The 21,938-nt window shown below is 41.3% G+C and overlaps 1 protein-coding gene across 5 annotated transcripts in view; it reads left to right on the top strand.

Moving 5' to 3' along the window:
* The window catches only part of myocd (myocardin), a 111,254-nt gene that overhangs the window by 39,126 nt on the left and 50,190 nt on the right, over positions 1 to 21,938 (top strand). For all 5 annotated transcript variants that reach the window (XM_085762009.1, XM_085762005.1, XM_085762006.1 and 2 more), the window contains exon 2: positions 7,704 to 7,941. In XM_085762009.1, the coding sequence (XP_085618135.1) occupies positions 7,761 to 7,941 (181 nt within the window). In that variant the 5' untranslated portion in view covers positions 7,704 to 7,760. The remainder of the gene's footprint in view (positions 1 to 7,703; positions 7,942 to 21,938) is intronic.

Genomic DNA, 21,938 nt, shown 5'->3' on the forward strand with positions numbered 1-21,938 from the left:
TTCAAAATAAAACTGTTACATTTGTGTATTAAAACAAACAAACACCATCATTAATCATCGTCGTCGATGAAAACTGTTGCAGCCATGTGACGGACGTCAAACGGAGCCGTTTATCTGCTGATGTTCTTTCATGTCCCTCCTTCACCGCGTGCAACAGAAACAGTAACTGCAGCCTCTTCCTTGTTTATTTGAAACATTCGACCTTTCAACTTTCTCCAGTGCTCTGTCTGCCATAAGTTACGGCAGCTCTGTGTACGCATCAGCTGTCACCCACTGCTTTTAGGGGCCTTCCAGACTAAACCACATTGGTCATAAAACAGGTAAAAGTAACAAAAATGCTGGGCTTGTTTAATGCAGTTTCAAATGAATAAGCTTAATAATCCCACGTTCTATCATAAATCCAGGGCTGCGCTGAGGCCGGAGAGGTGCAGCCGCTCCATCTTCATGTCTTATTGTTTTGTTTACATTCTTGCGGATAAGCCGAGCAGCTTTTTGTTGTCTCTTTTTACTTTCTTTCCACCGGCTTCTTCTCTCTGCAGACCTTTCTGCTCATTCCTTGGGCCGCTGCCTGCCTGGAAGCGTACGTTAGCTCGGCTCTGTAACACTGTCATAGTTTATAAATCCCGTAAATGGGGAGGGAGGGAGGGGGGAAAAAAAAGGCCACTGGACTTTTCTGGATACTTCTTCAAAAGCTTGGCTCTGTGTTTACAGGTTGAAAAAGGGCTGGGCTCAGGGACGTGGAGCCTGCAGTCTTTTACAACGTTGTCTTGTCTGTCACTTGACAGTTGACTGCCGTGTGCAGCTATCCCCCCGCTCAGCAAACAGTCCTGTTATATTTTCCATTTGAAAAATCCCAGGGGTCACCAGTGTGTCTGACTGCTCGCTGAAGCCAGATGGGGGTTTTCCTATAAACAAGTGTACAGGCAGTATTTATACAGACTGTGGCACCTGACGCCATAACACTCATGACACTCTGTTTAGTGGCCAAAGTTGCCATAAGTCACTTTAGAGTATTAAGTAAATATTTTCATTATGGCCATGCCATTGTTTATTATAGAATGGCAAAAGTTCTAAATCTTGCCAAATCCTCTGTTAAAAAATCATTTAATAACAACTTGTCTGAAGTGAAGCGCCATGTACATAGAGCCGGTTCCTCTGCAGTTTTCTCCCGTTTATTTACTTTCAAACAAATCCAGAGACACCACCTGTTTGAGCCGCGGTGTGAGTGAAGGCTCAGGTCGGACTGGACACGTAGCTGTTCACAGCGGGATAAAAGCATACCTCTGTCTTCTTCAAATACAGTATGTCACCCATCACAGATATGGGCTCACATTCCACCCTGCTAAGTATTATCATGCTGCTGGATTAAAGCAGCATGAGACGTGAGGATGCGTCGTACAGAATAGGATGCTGAAATTATTGGAGATTACGGTTTGGCCCGATAAACGGTGTGAGGAAGAGTTCAGCCTCGGAGGAGAGGAAAAAAAAGCCTTTAAGATAAAAGCATTCCAGTAAAGAGTGTCGCTCAGTTGAGCTCATAAACAAGTGGTTCTGTATCATTAAAGGCACTTTAGTCAAGCTGAGGAGAGCCACGGCGCTCCCATCCAAATGTGCAAAACAAATGTTATTAAGATGGAATTATCATAATGAGCTCAGCTGGAGGATCCCCCCCCCATACTGATTGTAGCATAAATTCACAATCATCAGTTGGAAATCCTGGACTAACCCCAACATAAATATTACAGGCCATGAAAGCCTCCTGTAAATTTGGCTCAGCTTCAGCTCGGCTGGTGGTCGCTCGCGAACCCCGGAGAGTGTGAGGGAAGCAGGAAAGAGACAAAAGAGAAGAAAACATACCAGATGTAACCACTCGAATGAATAACCCGGCGGTGAGAGACGATGAGGAGATCCAGTAAAGGCCCAATGTGTGAATCTCTGGCTCCGAATACAAAAAAATACAGAAATAGCAAGTATGTTATAATTCACCGTGAATCGCTCTAATCTGGAACCTTAGTCCAGGATAAATAAAACAAATGCTCAGTTACAGTAAAGTTGCTCATGAATGCCATAAGAAATTGTCTAATGATACTGCATAAGTATACTATATTAGGAAGCGGACGACTACCAGCGGCCCACCTTTGGTGTTCATATAATTTAAAAGCAGCTCCTGCATATTTCCCCTCAGTGTCGCATGACAGGGATGAGATGAGATAACCTCGGAGGTTTACGGCCCCGCTAAGACTTTTTGTCCTGTTTTATTCTACAGTAGAATTGAGGAACTGATACAGACGTCTGCACCTGGTTTCCAACTGTAATAGATTTCATTAGCAGTTTAAGGAGGACCCATGTACATACAAGAACATATTTGAGCATATATGTTCAAATTTGGACCAATCCCATATATTGGCATCTATATCGAGCTCATACAGATTATTGATACTGTATTCTTTTTCTATAGTATATACTGTATATAAATATATATATATGACCTAATGAATTTTCCTTTGGGGATTAATAAAGTATTTTGTATTCATATTCACATTCATATTCACATTCATATTCACATTCATATTCATATTCGCATTCGTATGTAACATTAAGCTTTCCATTGACATTATCTAAAAATGAAGATGTTGATTGTGTGTTTTAAATTAATAACATCATATAAAAACATGTAAAATCATTATATTTATGCAACTATCGTATATAAATTTAATATATGTTCTGCACATACAGTGAAGTGGAATATGGTCTCAGACTTTCGGACCTCACTGTGTATGATCGCAATTACACTTAAAGATAGTCCTATGAATATTTTTGTATACACAATACATGGACGTACACATCTTATTATGGGTATTTCACAAGCAGCAACCTCAAAGTACCAAAAACTGCAGTTCTTCAAATGATCACCGGAGTCTTCCTGTCTGGTGTAAAAAAACAAAAGAACTGCTTTGGTCTCCGCAGATGATTCCCACCTCCATGATAACTAAAAACTTGTTAATACTGAGCCACCACTAACTTTTTGTTCATGTAATATAGTTTTTCCTCATTCATGTTTTAAACTATCCCTAATATTGAATTCTGCTCATAACCCCATATTTTCTTTGTGCATCTGTTGCATTTGTCAGATGAAACATTGGATTTAAAGACAGTTCTGAAACATGGTAATACTCCTCACTGCATCACAACCAAAGTGAGTAAAAGTAACAGTCATACCACGGGACGTGTTTAGCAGGGCTATACTGGATGATAGGCACTGATGGATGTCAATACACAGCTGTCTCTGTGTGTATATTGTTAGTCTCCCCTGTTCTACCTGTCTCCTCCTCCTCCACCTTTTCATTAGCTCCGCCCCCTCCCTCAGCTGCCACATCAGATATGGCTGAAAGACTGTGAAACATGAGTTAGAGATGGACAGCACACAGGCTCAGCTGTCCCATGTGTGATTACTTAAAGGGTTAGTTAAGTTATCGTCCTGTCAAAACAGCACTTCCCTTTGATACTGTTTCACACTACACTTGACTTCTCCACCACTGAACTACGGTGGTGTTCCTGTGCACACCTACAGCGAGCGCTGTGTTAATCCACAGCAGCAGGTCGGCTGAGTGAATCAGGAAGAGTTAAACTCCACTTTGTTTTGATGGGAAGTTAAGGAGCTGAACATATTCTGGGTGAAGCAGACAAGTGTTTAAGTCAGGTTTTGTCTGCTGGCTGTGTGCACGGCAGCTCATCACTCTGGTCACACCGCTAATGTGCCAGTGTTTCCTCCTGCCTCTCCAAACTGGCAACATGTTGAATCTACCAAATGAACCCAGCTTTCACTTGAAGTATTTAGGGTCTCTGTTTTGCTGATACCTCTGACTAAACTAGATTTGTGCCTGCTCGTAAAAAAATTAGACATTAGTTGTATTGTAAGTCAATCGCTGTACTTGAAATCACAATATTTAATACATGACCTGTTGCATAGGGTTTTTTTAGTAGAGCATTTAGCTCTTTTACTTACTCTTTTACTCTAACTTTAGAATTCAATACTAACTGTTCCTTTTACTGTTTTATTTATTATTATATTTGTGCATGATTAGCTATATTGTATTTTAATAACTGTACAGCACTCGGTCAACTGAGGTTGATTTTTAAACGTGCTTTATAAATAAACTATGACTTGACTTGATGTGATGTAGCCATCTGGGCCTTTGACTCCCCTGATGGTAGTCCTGGGTTTGAGATAAAAGCGCCATAAAAAGTGTTTTGTCATTGCAAAAACAAAACTAATCACCACATTTGCTACAATATCAACCCAGAGTGAAGAAATCTAAGATGCATCTTTAGGTTAAATTGACCTTTAGTGTCTTCCCAACATTTGAGAGCGTGCAACCAAGTTTTAATCTGTATTTTTATCTTTTTTTATAAGGTGATAGGACGTGAACAGCTCCGTTCTTCCGAAGCTTTATGTCCACAAGCTCCTACTTCATCATCATCATCATCATCATCATGTGGAAAATGAAATTCCCAGCGCAAAACAGTGGCAGCCAGTACCAAATGGTCCCGCTCTCTGCCACTTAAAAAGACACATGAACTGACAGTAGAGTCTTTGAAAAACAGGCAAAATGGAAAAAGTGACAACATCTCTCTACACATATTTTTGTTTCACACCAACACATCCCTGACAACAACAAAAACAAACATTTACAGCACGGTGTCTTTGAATGTGACATCACACGATTGTCCTGTCCACAGTCCTGTGACCAATAACTTAAACATTGCCAGGTAATAAAGATTAGCATTCCAGGATACAGGAGATAAAATGGAGTGGGGGGTGAGGGGGGTCGTAAACATCCCGAGGCCGGCGGCCGTCCACCTCTCCAGTCACTCCTTAATCTGTGAGTCATTAGAGAGGAGGGCAGATACCGTGGCCGGCGTTTGGGAATCGATAAGTGGGGCCGGCTATCGGCTGATCTGTATGGATCTGCCGCGTGTCTTGGCTCTCATTGTGTTGACACAGAGATTCAGGCCACCATTCACCCCACACTGCTCAGATAGCATCAGACTATAACCTGGCTCTTTTGAACGCAGCCTTGTTTTCCTTCTCTCATTTTTCATCCACACGTTCCCCTTCAAGCTGTTTAGTAAATGGGCTTTTTTTTCCTCCTTCCTCCTGCGTCGTAAAGAACAGATTGACTGATAACGTCTATCAGCGTGAGCTAATGTGAAACATCAAGTTGAACTTGGGCATCATTCTTGTCCACTCTTGTTTTTCTCTGTCGTTCTCCACCTCCTCCCAGTGGGGGTTGTCACTGTGGTATAAATTACCAGAGTGGGTCCTATCTGTCTCTGGGTGGGCTGTAAAGCCAGGCCCATCAGTTAAGGCTTCATTAAAGAGGTTCCTCCTGATGCTCCACGGAGGAGTCCCAGTCTCCGCTTGGCTTTTAACAGACCATGATTTACTGGAACTGTTGTCTTGTTTCGGCGGTAAATGCACCGCTTTGTTATTGTTTGCCCCGTCTGATGTTTATGTGTGGTATAGCATGCAAACCCTGTCTGTTCGCTCAACTACATTGCGTCTAATCTGTGTGTCAAGATATGGTCTGAGTGGACGCAGCATCTTAAGGCTCAGATCCCAGAGGACTGCCAGGACCAACTACATGAATTCATTCAAATTCATTCATGGGTAACTGAGGGTTTAACAAGTCATGCAGCCATGACGAGGAGGTTTAGAAACACTGGCTATAGATACAGTTTAAAGGAGACATATTATGTCCCTATTCCAAATATTAAAATAGTTCCCAGGTGTTTTAAAGACATGTCTGTGACATGCTTTGGTCAAAATACCCCAAGGATCAAACATCACAGCTCTTTTCATCCTCTCAAAACAGCCCTGTTCAGAACGGCTGGTTTCAGTGCCTGTCCCTTTAAATGCAAATGAATCACTGCTTGCCCCGCCCCACCCCTTCTACTGGTACCAGGTAAGACCACATGGATTTTAACTGAGGGAGCCTGCAAATTACAGATGTTTTTGTCAATTCTCACATTTTGGGGGGCAGAAGGGAAGACAAACGAAACATGTTAAAGAGCCTTCAAAAAGTGATATTTCCATAATATGTCTCCTTTAATAATCATAAAGGACGTGGTGAAACCTGGATTCTAGTTGTGGGTTCATCGTCAACTTGGCAGTTGATGGATCCAAGAATTACAAAATGCGGGCAGATACCCAGGGAGCCTGCTGAGGCTGGTCCACCTCTGGCCCACATGTGGCTGCCAGATCTGGATTTTTGGTGGACTGAGAATCATCTTGAGTCAGCAACACTTAGGCTACTTATTGGCCTGTGGAATCAGCTCAGTTTGGCAGATTCTATCCTTCATGTTGAGTGTAGCAGTGGATGGTATGCTACATGTGGTCTAACTGGGGAGGAAGTGGAGTCAGTGTAAAGGAGAGACAAGGGGGCAGTAAAGTATGGCTGAGGTTGACTGGTAGATTGACTTCATAGTAGATACAGTACTGACTCTTAAGCCACTTCCCTTCAGTTGTCACAGTTCACAGTCACCAGCTCCCGTTCAGTACTTTTCCTCCAACTCCGTCGCTCCTTCACTCAGCCACGCCCACAGGTGTGAAACACCTTAAGGATGTCATGTGAACACTAAAGTCAATGCAGTCTATCGGTTAGTTCACCATGTGATCAGGTTTGCAACAGCAAAGTCAGTTTCTATGCAGTATTCGCTCAACCATCACTGTCCAATCACTGTTGCTCAGATTTTGATCTCTCTCTCTCGCTCTCTCTCACACACACACACACAAACACACTTATACACACACTGCCACTACTTGATGATAATAAAGACAGTCAACTTAATTCACTTGTTAAAATAAAGGTAAACTGGTCTTCAGTGTGTAGCTAGAGTTAGTGTAACTCAACCCTTTGTAGTATTATCATTGTAAAGATTCTGTATTAAAGTTTAACCCTAAACTACTGAGAGAGTCTCTTTTTCATTTTTAAAGAAACTTCCACACAATTATGAGGGTTTTATTATCCTGTGTGTATAAGCGCTTCTCCAAACAGAGCTTATTAAAGAAAACAGAAATGTATGTTTGCGGTGCCCTGCGGTGCACGCCTCAGGAGATGATGTAGTGTACGGAGCGTAGACGGCCTGCGAAGAAGAATTGGCTTCTCTGGGACCTGATTAAGAGGCTCATTTTTCACATCGGCACCTTGTGGGGGTTCTCCAAAGCTACTGAATCCACAGAGTGGACGTGTTTAATATTTGTTCAGGAGGCAGGAAGGCCTGCTCTTTGTAAATGGTGTAAATTGATAAGTTGGCAGCGGCGGAGGATAGCGGTGGCCCGATGTAGGGATGCATCAGCGAGGCTGAAAGTGGGCTTAAAGCTCTGTAAACAAACAGACACGCGCTGCGCCGTCTGCCCGAGCCGAGATGGAGCTCCGAAGAGAAACAATACAAAATCTTGGGACTCGTGTTGTATTCTGCAAACACTAACATGGGCCTCCCTCCAGCTCCCGGCACCACGCAGGTCTTTCCAAATGCAAACATTCAAATAGCTGTTTGCTGTGTCTTTCATGCTCGTTCAAACTCAATTAACTCCGGCTCTCAAACTGTTACAGCTGACCGAAGGCAGCAGTCGGAGTCAAGTGCTCCCTCTGTAATGTGCACACAGCCCGCTCTCTAATCATCCTTCTCTCCTCCAAAAGGGAAGTTGTGGTGACCCGAACAGACGATGTCGTCCAGCGGGGAGTGACACTTGAGCCATGAACGCGGTGAAATGCTCTGAGGCGTGCGGAGGCGGCGGCGGCGGCCCAGTGGACAGGCAGCGTCCCGGACACCCGCAGAGGGCCTCGCAGGGTCACGGAGACGCCAAACGGCCGACGGAGACGGAGACGAGGAACCACCTGGTGAAGAAGCAGCCTCCATCGGCAGAGGGCAACAACGGTGAGCCCCTGATTATATTTATTTTCTTTTCATTTTACCACAGAGCTCTGTTCCTGAGACTTAGCTTAACTGATCCAAGCTAACATGGCGTTTGCCAGTTTAAATGATCCTGCTTATTCTCATCTTACTAACTTGGCCCGTCAGACGCTGTCAGGGGTTTGATTTGTTCGTCGACCTTCAAGTCAAAACAATGATGAGCTCTGATATGATTGGCTGAGCGCTGATCATATGATTGTAATCATGGTTTGCTGCCATGTGCTGTGGCTACAGACAGCTGCACAGTATCACTTAAAGGAGAGAGTGGGTGAGATTTGGTTGTTTCATTTGAGAGATATCTGTATTTAATTTGATTGTTTTTTTTAATTCTATTATTTTTGTGGGCGAGTCTCAGCTGGAAAAACATGATGTCATTGTCTTCTAGAAATCACATTTACTGTATATACAGCTTATTTCACTGTAACATTAAAACCAGAGGCAACTTGCTTTAAGAATGAATGAATGAAGTACTATCTTTATATATTATGATAATACAATGATCATCTTTGGCATTTCACTTTCAGAACAAAATAAAAAGGTAATGATCAGATTTTTTGATTGGGTCAGTATGGCGCTAACAATGTCCAACAATTTTACCTCCTTAGAAAATGTTTTATTTATTTTAAGTATACACAAATATCTCAACTGACCCATTCGGCTCAAATTAAGAAAAATATGGGTAAAAGATTTTTAAAAGTTGATCAGTGGTTGATATTCAGGATGATCTTACTTACTGTACATTGCAGCTCACCAGATAACATGACAAATAAACATTCCCTGAAATATCTGAAACCTATAAATACTATAATTATGTCAAACACACCCACGCAAGAACAAGTTAAAACACAAAATCCATCAAAAATAATGACATTGTTATATTATTGTAACGTATATAAGGATATTTGACTCTATTTGACTTTGATAATCCTCACTACTCAACAGAAGGGAAAAGTGAGTTTCCTGTGTGTTAGGGATGATGTGCTCCTCTGGTTTTCGTGGGAGAATGAGTTCATGTTTTCTGTTCACATTTAAAAAGTCTCGCAAGTCAGCTTTGAAAAATTTAGAAATCCAAGTTTATGTCTGATCATTAACGATCAGATCAAGCTCTGTACGTATGAACAACTTCCATTACCAAGCATATAAACAAGTGCTTATCGCTCAGACTGAAAGCTAAACATTGACAGTGTGAGGGGCACTAATGGCAGCTCTCACATGACTGATGGAGTCACTTAAATCATTTTTTATTAAAAAAGCAGAGTAAAACACAAAGAAGCTTATCTCAGTTTTATATGAACACTATTGTTTTTTATAGTAATTCTTTTTATCGATAGAAACTTCAGAAAATATTTATATTCTAAGACCAAATCATGTGTTTTCTGAGCCTGCGTACACACAGCACAGCAGGTAAACAGGTACTGCGTAAGTCACATGTCTTCTCCAATAAAGTCCCCCGGCCAGATAAAACAGGCTTGTTTGAACATTTTATTGAATCCATCTGATGATTAATCCACGCTCAGCCTCGCAGCCTAAATCAACCTGGCTTAAATGCCACCGGCATCACAGGGCTGAAGGTGAAAGTATGTGATTTAAATCGGTATTTTTAGACGGATGTATCCCTGTGGACTCTCAGAACAGTGAGAGCAGCGCAGCGTTTCCCCCCGCACTCCTGGACCTTCCAGAGTTTTCCATGATGTCATGTTCGAGGCGCAGGAGTGAGAGTAATTGAAGAGGCAGATGAACATAAACTGGAATCTCCTCAAATTCAGCAGTTGTTTTTATTCTCTTATTGTTGAGATCAGACGGTAGAGGTGAGGGTGGGGGGGTGAGGGACATAAAACAACTCCCGTTCCTGCCAAAGACCAGACGACAGACTCCAAACACATGAGATAAGACTGTTACTGACACAGTGGGACGTTCCTCATTTACTGCTTACAGATACAGTAACACAATGTCATGTTCAGACCTAAGCCAACACCTCTATTAAATTTAAATGATAAGCAACATGTGGTTTTAATGTAAACATGTTAAATAAATACACATCTCACATTCTTTGGGCCCTCCCCTTGACATCAAGTTCAACCCCTGAACCCACAAAATGACTTTTATTATTTTTCAACTAATTGCAATTTAGAAAAAATAGTCATATGAAATGTATGAACCAAATGCATAATAATAAATGTAAACTGAAATCGCTACCACCACGCTAAAACAAGATTTATAGTGTCATTGAATAATTTAGTCTTGAAGCATAGAGACACTTACAATACACTATCCACCATACACTATAAAAAACACAAGAACAGTATTATAAAGATGAAAGCTCTTCCAGACCTTTGTTACTCTAAACAGGAATGATGTTCATTCCATGACATGTTGGGGGTGGGTTATGGATAATATGTAGACTGAGAGTCTACAGGTGGGGGCTGGGAGAATGACATGGTATGAACAGCAGCAGTAGCTGGATAGATTATGATACACTTGACGGAAATGTGCGTTTCTGCATTTTCTGCACACACACGAAAATGCAGAAACACACATTTCCGTCAAGTGTGGTCACTGGTCACATTTAGGACTAGGGCTCAGGATACAGACGGTTTGTCCAGCTGGGGACAGATGCTGTGTCCTCAGTTGGGAAAAGGCTGATGTTTTTTTTTTTTTTTTTTTGGGTCGTGGTTTGGAGTAGGGTTAGGTCAAGCTTAGGATAAGGGTGTGTATTCGTGTGGGGGTGTGTGAGTCTGTGTGTGAGAGAGAGAGAGAGAGCGCGATGAGGACTTTGGGACAGGGACAGAAAGTGAGTTCACACTGAGCACAGAGGAGGTTCAGGTTTGGCCCGTTGCCAGGAGCGAATGTGGAGAGCTGGTGTCTCATCACGGTGATGTTTTCTCTCTGTGCTGCTTCAGGCAGACGATCCTGATCCTGAGCGCTGCAGCTCCTCAGAGCCACGCAGCTTCAGCCTCAGCTCCCTCTGGAAGTGGCGATCCGGGTCCACTCTATAAGATCCCTAACGCTTCCTTTGAGAGAGTCCACATGATGGCATCATTAACACATGTGAGCCATAATAAATGTTTATAGTGCAGTGCTGCCCACTTACACTGAACACCCGCTGCTGTTGAAATGAATCATTTTTCATGTTGGTGTCCAGTTTCGGAGCCGTTCATCTTTATTAACGTGCTGCAGCACAGACACGTATTTACCCTTTAATCCTTGGTTTTAAAGGTCCATTGTGTAAAATGGGGGGGAAACCGTGATTAGGGTTCAGATTCTAGATTACAGTGCTCACTCACTTGCTCATGCTCACCCCTCCTGTCTGAGACCGAATAACGTTATTTTTTCAATGTATGTCCAAATTAGGGCCAATGGCGGGAATTTTTGGAAAAATTTAGATGAGATTTAGATGTTTGCCTGATGAAGGTCATTTAGACCGAAACGTTGCAATAAATATTCTCAGAAGCAAGTTATCCAGTGTGCGGGAATCCACTTTCTTCTCTGGAAAAATTTAGAGAAATTTCTGTAAAAAAAGTAGGCCTAATATTCCTGGAAAAGAGTGGTAAACTTCCGACCCCCTTGAACCCACTCAGGGACCTCTGGTGGTCCCTGGACCCCACTTTGAGAACCACTGCTCTAAAGCATGACCCTTGCTATATGTATATATAAAAGAATAATTATAAGGCTACGAAAACCAAACAAGTTTTATTTTATAGCGATTATACACTTATATATTAATGGGTAGTATATTCAGATTTTACCAATAAACCTTGCCAATTATTACACACTGAACCTTTAAACCATTGAATGGTCCCTGATTGATTAGACCCGCGATTGCCTTTTTGTTACAAAACAATTTTTTTTAAATGAACAAAGCACAGTAAACATGCAATCAGACTTCACTGGCCTCAGATCAGAGAGCCGACTGGGTAGCGTTCCGGTTACTCGGCTGATGGTGGCTCCCCGGCACCGGTCTGACCTGACACAACTCTAGGCAACACTCCTCTGATGTAGTCAAAGCAGAGCGGAGCAGAGGTCCGGGTGGGTAAAGGGAGGTTGTTTGGCAGCTCAGGAGTCTCCAACACCTGTAGTAAAAACAGCGCTTATTGCTCCAGTCTGGCTTTTTCGTGCAGCACCTTTTCCCCCTGCGAGTGGAGTGGATTCCACACTGATTTGATGGTGGCTGGAGTCGGGGAGATTACTCTCATCTGGAGGAGATTAGTCAGTAATACTGATAGACATGATCAGCCCAACACTTCATCATTTCATGCAGTTTAACGTCGGCGTGCCTGTTTATGCAGCGCTGTGGCCCGCCGCTGACTGATTCGTTTTCATCAGAGGAAATTAACTTAGCTTTCTGATTATGGACAATCATACATTGTGCAACAACCTTAACTCTGCGCCTATGGTTATAATTTGAACTTTTAGTTCAGCGGAGAAAATATTTGAAGTGAATGTAATGAACACATATTACTTTGGACATGATAAGAACGGCCTGTTCTGTAAATAGCACTTAGCAATCCTCATTATCAAAAGTGTTCTGCAGATCTGCCAGAGGTTTTATCTGAACCACCATCAGTATAAAACAAAAAACAGCATTTCTTTTTTTTTCCATTTTCTCTTTTTTCTTTATGTGTGTGTGCGTGCGTGTGTGTGTGTGAGAGAGAACAGGTGGAATGTGTGCCGATGCATTTTTTCCTCCTGTTGTTTTTAGCTCCTAATTCATGCGTGAAATTACTCACATGTTCATTCATCATTCAAGCCGAGAGCAACAGAGCCCGGGACGAGAATCAGTTGATGGATAGAACATTTCTGAGGGCAAATATGACCTCAGTCCACACACGGGCAGTAAACAGATTTATTATTTATCAAACCAGCCTGTGGGACGTGATGAAAAACCAAATGGGAGAACATGAAATAAATAAAGGGGATGGCTGAAAAAAATATAAAACCAGGGACTGTGTTTGTAGTGCCTGCCCAAGTTTGTAATTGGTTTCATATTTAGTTATACTACAGTAAAACTTATTGAAAGGTATACTGGGGTTCTGTGAGCTCAGACACATAAATAAGTCTTTGTTACCTTTGTTGCAAAAATGCTTCGTACGTCCTGATGCCAAGTGCTCTGTTGACTGGACATTGATCGCTGATTTCTTTTTTTCTTTTTTTTTGTAAGCTGTGAAATATTTATCTGCCTGGGCCAAGTCTTGTTCACCTATCTGGAATGTACAGTTAAAATTGCTCCGCAGCTAATATAAATACAAGCCACTGCTGTTGTAGTGCGCAGAGATGGCAGGCCCTTGTGTGGAGTGCAAGCAAGTCTTAGTCACGGGCACCTTCAGTGATGTAAAGACTGGTCATGTTGATATATCTGAGAGTGTGTGTGTTCTTGTTCCTGCTCTCGATCCCTGACAAGTAATTAAGGCGATGAGGTCACCACTGAGATCTGTGATGACAAACCCGGCTGCTCTCCACCTCCCAAAATGCGTTTCACTGAACATCATCTCTCTGGGTTGTTCTGGAGTCTAAGGGTTCAATAATTAGAACTCTACTTCTATTATAAAGGTAGATGTTTGTGTTAAAGCTCCATACAGTATAAAGGTAGATGTCCATGTGTAGTGTGATTATAAAGCAGCTCTAGGTTCTATATTAATACTGTGAAAGTATCAAAGCTTCAGTCCACAGAAAAATGCACACAGCCTGTATTCAGAAACTGAGCCTGAAAACCAGCCGCCAGGACTTCCTGTGACTTTGTGATGTCACAACAAAGCAGTCACTGCTCTTAACCACTCCAGACTGGACCACCCCAGACTTAGAAAAATGTCACCCAATAAGAAGAGGACCAGATATATATACACTATACCTTGACAGTTCAGTTGTTTTATGGGCGACGTTCAATTAAAGCAAAATAAGACAAGAGAAAAATAATAAAATAAAATAAAAAGTATTTATGAAATTAACTATCATTTTTATTTCATTACAGAAATTGTTTTAAAACCAGTATCCAACCAGTGACACTTTTTTTGAAGTTTCCTTTTCATGAATTAGATAGAGACTCTTTATAATTTGGTGTTGTCACCAGTCGTTCCCCTCATTTTTCAGTCAGTCACATTGTTTATTAGTATTTGTTTATACTTATAAAGTTGCTTTATCTTTGCAACTTTTTTATTTGGCCAAATCAACCTTGTCAGCATGTGATCATACAGTACATGAAATCAGCTGTCCCTTTTTTAAGCAGACAAGCCTGACAACTGCTATTTAATGTATCCAGTTGTTAGATATTACAACAGAAAAGCCACAGTTGTTCTGAATCAACCAACTTTGTCGACCTTGAGTTTCGACCTCCAGCGCTGAAAAATGAAGCCAGCCGAGAAGTTCAAAAAAATGCAGTTCCTCTAATGTCCACTAGTCTGACTGTGTCATGAAGTTTTACTATATTGTGCTGTTGAACTTAAATGTATTTTATTTAGCTTCACAGTTTTACTTGTTGTGACTTAGCTTAGCTCAAGAATGAAACAAGAGTAAAACAACTTTTGATTGAGGGTGTGGCCTATTTGAATGACAGGGCCCACACAGTTGGCAACAATGGAGCAGCCCACTCATTACTACAGCCTGTGTAAAGGGTCGGTCCGCCAAGAGAAGCTCCCAGTGAACGATCTCCTGTCACTTTGACATGTGTAGTAATAGTGTCTCCTGTGATGTTTAGGTAGTAACCCTATCTTAGCTAATTAGCTACTATAGCATGTGTAGTCTTGTGAAAATACATAAAAGGTGAGGTTCTGTGTCTACTGTGGGGAGAAAAAACAACAACAACTTGAGTTTTAATCATTTATTTCAGAAACAACTGCATGATTTGTATATTTACACACAATTCATCAATGTGATTGTGTGTTTAATATCAAACACATGGATCCATATTTAGGCAGCCAGAGAAATGACATGGTACGATCTTGTCAGCTGACTCACATGTGGGGAAATAGATGTTATTATGATTTCATGGCTTCTATTATTATGAGAGGGATTTTCAGATTTGAAGCTACTGTCCACTGGAAACAAAAACTCAGCTGGGCAGCTATTAAACTTTCCGTGATTGTCGCTAATATGCGCTGTGGATATGAGCAAGGACAAATGTAATATAGAGGGAGTTAAAGGGCTTACCTCCGAGGCTTCTGTTCAGGGTTTTCATTATTTGTTAGAGTCAACACGAAGGCAAGCAATTAAAGGAGTGCCCTCTATCATCTGTCACCACAGATACCAGCCCTGTTTGTTGTAACAGTTTTAAAAGCTTCTCTGGAAATAGTCTATACAGTTTATCACATGGACTTTATATTCTCAGGGATGAGTAATCAGTGGTAGGATCTAATCTGTGTTTCTCTGTAATTATTCATTCATCAGTTGTTATTCACAGAGATAAGGAGCAGCCTCGGATTATCTCTCTCTCCACTACTCCGGAAAAGATGAGCTCATTGCATCCACGGGGCTATTTTTAGAGCCCGTTAACGGTGGCATATTAAACAAAACGTTTAGAAATTCAATTAAGAAAGCACTCGTCCACAATGACCTGAAAATAACCCAGAGTTATTCTAAAACAAAGGCTCTGCTGAGCAGCCGCTGTGCCGCCTCACATGTGGTTTGGAAACAGGAGTGCTTAAAACCACAGATTCTTAAGGGCTGCGGAGATTAATGAAGAGTTTCTTTTTCCAGGTGTTGTATTGTGGATACAAGAGCTTTGGGCGGTGAATTTTTACCAAGGGGAGAAATCCTCACGGTAGAAATGAAAACAGTAACACAATATACAGCTCTGATCCGGCTCACGGCTCAGATGCAGGTGTGGTAGCACATTCCAGACCAGAGAGAAAGGAAGTGAGGGAAGACAGGTCAGGTCGCTCTCAGATATCGATCACATGTATGGCATTTATGTGAATGGATGCCGGAGAGGGTCAGTGCCATAGATTCCTGCTTGACTCTGCAGAAAAGAGACACTGTTTTTTTTTACAACCCCCTTCAGGGCTTTTAATAACTTTGTCTGACATCTGCACATAAATATCAATAAAAGAGACATCTTAGTCCATCATGTAATTTTCTGCACACTGGTCTGTCATCATCAGCACTTCCCATGGCTGTTCGTCATCTCCCTGTGCTTTCATTGGCACCACTCGGAGCTGCCACATGCCGTTTTGATTTGAATGCAAAAGACTAAAACAAAGACAAAGTGGAGCTGCCGCAATGAAACGTCGTTCTAACTGACTTGACATATTGGCGCCGGTTTAATGAGACTAATTATCACAAGACTAATGTGCAAACTAAACAGATCAAATATCAAGCAAGATCTCTGTCTTTAATATAAAGCAGAGCTACTGAATTAAATTACTATTAAATTATCCATTGTATTATTATTATTAAAATGAAAAAAGACAGCGTTAAGACCTCTAGGACCACACAGGTCAAAGATCAGCTAGTTGTCAGTTGCACTTTCATTCATATACTGTATTTATTATGATGTTAGCAGATGTTTGATATATTTACTAAAACAGTAGGAATCAGGATCTTACATTTTTGATTAAGAATGACTTAACTGAAGTGTTTTTTGTCAGCTCAGACAGTGGCTCAGTACAGGCTGACTGCTCGGCCTGTGTTTGTCAAAATTAAAGTGTTTTGAGGTACGGAGACTTTCTGCAGCCGGTATAGCGGGGGAAAGAAAATCCACATGTGAATGCTTTGGTTCTGTGTTTAGAAATCTTTGCCTAATGCGTTCAGATTTCTTGGTTTAGGCGTGAAAAGCAGAGTAAATGAACCCTGTCATATAGACTGCACTTGTGCTGCAGTTCCACCTTGTAATGCACCATAAGTGTAATGTCAGTTCCATGTATGCATACCCTAATTAAAGCAGAAGTAAGTGGTCCGGTCGTTTTCACTAATGCTGCGTTCCAGGCAGGCTTTTGAAATCGTAAATTACAGCTTCAAGTCACAACTTACGACTTTGTAGCGTTCCAGGCAACCCACTCGTGTTTCTCCGACCTGTTTTACCTGTGAAAGTCACTATAACGGCCACTCATAACTTCCGACCAGTGAACTCGTACCAGATCGAACTGGTACGACTTCACGGTCGGAAAAATACGAGTTTCCTTGAACGCACCATAACAGTCCTCGTCCCTACGTCGCCACATTCACGGCGTTCCTTGGCTGCACACACAGCCCTGCATGCCGTTCTCTCTCCTCATTGGATAAAAACTGTAGGATACGATAAATGTTTTCTCCTCGACTCAGAGCAGAGCAGAGTGACTGACAGACCCGTGTTTCAGTCCAAACACTCTATGTAAGTGATTGCTGTCGGAAGATATAACTATTTAAGACTTCTATTAACACAAATATATCACTTACTTCTGCTTTAAATGTAATTTAATTGTTTACTTTGCAGTTGACACTTCACATTTACAGGAAGGACTTCTGTACTTGAAACTAGTAACTACTGAAAAGTAGTCAGAGTGGACTTGGTGAACTGTGGCGGATACAAAGTTTATACCTGCAATGGGACTTGAATCAGGACTTTCCTGTTCTGACCTGAGACCTGACAGAGGATTTAACAATCTTGACTCTGGACTAAACTGTCCTGTATTTGGATTTTATTTGGAACTTACCTGTTCTGACCTGGGACTTGACTCTGGATTTACGTATCCTGATGACTTAACTGTCTTGACTCAGGTTTTGACTCGGGGCTTGCCTCTAAACTCTGGATTTACCTATCCTGACTTGGGATGTGATATGGAACTTAAGTCAGGACCAAGCCAAGACTAGAGCCTTTACTTATGACTTCATGAATGATGCTGTAACATCTTAACCTGGCTTGATTCATAAGAATATACTCTTGTTCTTTTATATTTCTGTCAAACTTTTCACCTCTTGGTGCCATTTGCAGCTGTTGTGCAAAACACAGAACTTTTTCTTTATACACAGGAACTCATCTGTTTAACTGCAATCACAGATCATGAAAATATCACATTAACTCTTTTCTGCTCGTGTGTTGCTGCGCCCTGCAAATGCAACCGATAACTCAAATAATGAACAAATGAGAAAAAAATGGATCAGCCAAGTACAATAGGTCCTGCTTCGAATAATTGTGATCCCAGTCATGTATCAAGGTACACAATACCAGCAGAGGAGGGTTGCATGCAAGGTGAAATCATTCTCAGCTCGGTTCCACCTTGCTCTCCCAACCGTCCTCATGTGTTGTGAATAATAAAAAAGAAGAATTCATTTTATGGTTTTACTAGTCAGCAACCCAGGTATGCATTTGTCAAAATAGGGGGAAAGTTAGAACCACATGTTAATTTGAATGGGAGGCACCTGGTTGTGATTAGGGCCATGCTGCAGATGATGGAAACACACAGTGGGTTGTACTCGGTGAGCGCACAATGGACGGGACAACACTGGCTCAGATCAGAGCAGAAACATTTATAAGACCTGAAGGACGGGCATACTCAGGACACATATGCTGTGTTTATGAGCAGATCAGAGCACTGATGGACAGCAAAGAATCTCCACACAAACAGCAAATTTTCCATAAATTATAATGTAATTTACTTTACTACTTCCCTCCCGGTATGTGGGCCTGTTTGAGTTCTTTTCTTCTCTGTTAGAGGCCTCAGAAGAGCTTGCAAAGAAGCGTTTTTGAGGTGTTATTCATTTCAAATTTCTGAATTCTGTGAGAGCCAAACCTTTAACAGGTGTGGGGAAATAAAAGATGAAGAAAACACAGTTTTGGGAAACATCCGTTTTTTGTTAGACCTTTTGTTTTGTGGACCAGACCACGCAGAAATACAAAGTGCATCTGCTAAAAAGCAACATGAAAGAAGAAGTAAATTGATGTAGAGCAACCAGGTTAAAAGACTGGGCCGCATTTTAGGGAAAGCTCAATAAATGTCGACAGCAGAATCATCCACTTGTATTATTACTAATGATACGCCTATAATGCTTGTATCGCTGGCAACTGAACTGGGATAGGAAAAGAAGGAATGGGAGAACCAAGGGACCACCTACTGGTCATACAGGAAAATTAAGTTACATTAATAAGCCAAACATGTCTGTTCAGAGGTGGTTACCAGCTCTGTCAGGAGCAGCAGCTGAAGCCAGAGTGAAACCAATGTTTTACCCCAATTATGTGTGGACAGTATGGAGGTCGCTGACTTGAGTTTGCTTCCTCTATCAATCAATCAGACAGTTTATTTAAAGTGCAAAATCCCCATGGTACATCGTCTCAATACACTTTACAATAATAAAATCAAGTATAGAAAAAAGACTATAATATAATAATAATAGCAATGAAACAGGCAAGGCCAACTAAGCAAAAGAAAAGCACAAAAAGACAAAGCCAATACAGACAAGGATAAAACAGCTACAAACTAGACTAAATCAAATGATTATTACATACATTATTCAAAACTTGGTTTCAGAATGGAAATGTAAAACTTAAAGGGGAACTATGTAAGTTCGGTCACTTTTGTTTTGTGTTGCTAACCCTCCTCTCCTCCATGTACATTTGTTTTCAATGAAGCCAGCGAGAAAGCAATCCATGGAGCGGCGGATAATGTTTTTTTTAAATCATATTTTCGTTACGTTATTTGTGTAGTCTTATCTGTCATAAACAAGAGATTACGGGTTACGGGGCGCGTTTGTGTCGTAATGCCGCAGGTGACAGAACAACAACAGTCTCAGTACAGATCAGATGGTCATTGTGTTTGTATTGGTTGTATACTGTAGCTCCTCATCACTAAGGACTTCTTCCAAATGTGACTGTTACAGTACTCATGCACACTCTGAGCTGTTTGAGCTGTTAAATACATCCCAAAAATGGCCTTTACCATCCCCCACTGCTTGCAGAACAATGCAGTGCCATCCACTAGGGCTTCCATCTATTGTACATTCTGTGGTAAATAAAGAAAAAAAAAGAAAAGAAAAAGTGCCCATGGTAGTCCTCCAAACAATTTAATACAGTATTCCAGCCCTCAACTTATTAAACAGGACATGTTTTTATATGGTTATTTTATTCCATCATTAACATTGAAGTACTGATTAGTGCAGCTTCTTACTGTATCAGCCCACGGTATCTGTATTCTGCTGTTGATGGAAACACATTTGTCCACAGGAGCAGAGACTCACTGCGGTGGTGTGCTTCATGCACAGGCACAGTGAGGCTGAGCGTAAGCCTCACTATCTGCTGCTGTGATTCCAGCTTCAGCTTCTCGTAGATATGTTCTTCATTAAAGCACAGATCAGAGAATCCATCAACCGTTGCCTCCAAATGTCTCCTAAATGCTGCCTATTCCAAAGGCCAAGTACAACATGGCACAGAGGGTCATATTTTTAAAGGTTTCAGCTGACATACCAGAAGCTATGGGAATCAGCTTCAGCAAAAATAACAGAATACCAACTTTTATATCCAGATCGCGCTCAGGCTGGTTGCATGGAGAGATCCTATCAGGGTCAAGTATGTGTTCATTACAGATGTTCTTCAATTAATGCTCAGTGCAGCAATCTAGATCATTCTCTGTTTATGTACGCTGTGCTTCATTTTCACTACACCTTGGAAATTTCATTAAATTGAAGAAGAGCTAGAACATGTATCTGCCTTTTGATCCACTGTTTGTTTTGGTTTGATGTGGACGGCGCTCAAATGATACTGAGCATCGTCCTAGTTGGCTTAACTGTGAAATCACGAACTGGAGAGAGTGTTCTAGAGGAGACTTTGAGTTTAATGAGAAGAGGAGAGTGGACTGAAATAAGTCATTTATGATATATTGCATTACTACATAAAATAAATATGTGCTTATGTCAAACTAACATTAAGTAACATTAAGTTTTACAGGTTCCATATAAAGACATAACAGAGAGAATGTCTTGAACGTTACTTTATATGTATTTACATTATCATTAAAACAAATTGTCTTATTTTCACAGCTATTCACCAAGACTGTAAAAACGAAGCTGATAGGTCATCATACAGAAGCTTATTATGACCCATAGATACGTTGTGCTGCTAGGCAACATCTAGCAGTCGTGGTAATTGTGACAGGAGCAACTGAAGACTATAGTGATGTCCACGTCACAGGGTTAGCAGTGTTTGATCCCCATGTGGCAGCTTATGTTGTCTCTGTTCTCTATGACCATACAACAACCTCAACCACGTCATTATCTATTTTCTAAACCTAACCAAACCAAAATGCTTCATTACTCTCAGTCTACTGTATGGGCCTGGTTTCTGTCCTTTTTCAAACAGTTTCTAGGAACCATGTGAAAGAGACAGACAATTAAGGTTTTGGTTTGGACTGTGCCCACGTGGTACACTTTCATGATAACCCTCATTTAAAGGGGACATATTATGGAAATATCACTATTTGAAGGCTCTTTAACATAGCCTATATTTGGGTGTTTGTCTTGCCTTCCGGCCCCCAAAATGTGAGAATTGCCAAAAAAAACAAAAAACTGTAATTTGAAGGCTCCCTTAACATCCATGTGGTTTTAGGAGCTGTTCCCTTAGTTGGTGTAATACGATTTTGAATTTGGATAATCCCACCCCTACCTGGGTATATTTTGTCTTAAAGAAAAGGGACAGGTTGACACATGCACTGTACTGCACTGAAAGAGTTAAATCCACTGAGAATAGTCTGTGCATACTAACTTCCACACCAAGTGCTCAAGCTGTAAAGACAGACAGTTGCACCCTGAGGTGGACAAACAGTCCATGCCTTTACTTGAAAAGTTTACCACCTTCTCTGTGTAAACAGTATCACAGCTCTTGTCAATCAGATGTATTTGTCTTTTTAATATTGTTTTTTAATAATATTGGGGCAAGCAGTGGCTCATTTGCATTTAAAGGGACAGGCACTGAAACCAGCCGTTCTGAACAGGGCTGTTTTGAGAGGATGAAAAGAGCTGTGATGTTTGATCCTTGGGGTATTTTGACCAAAGCATGTCACAGACAT

This window comes from Trachurus japonicus, chromosome 19 (genome assembly GCF_045865225.1).
Source record: "Trachurus japonicus isolate A0001 chromosome 19, Traja_1.0".
NCBI lineage: Eukaryota > Metazoa > Chordata > Actinopteri > Carangiformes > Carangidae > Trachurus > Trachurus japonicus.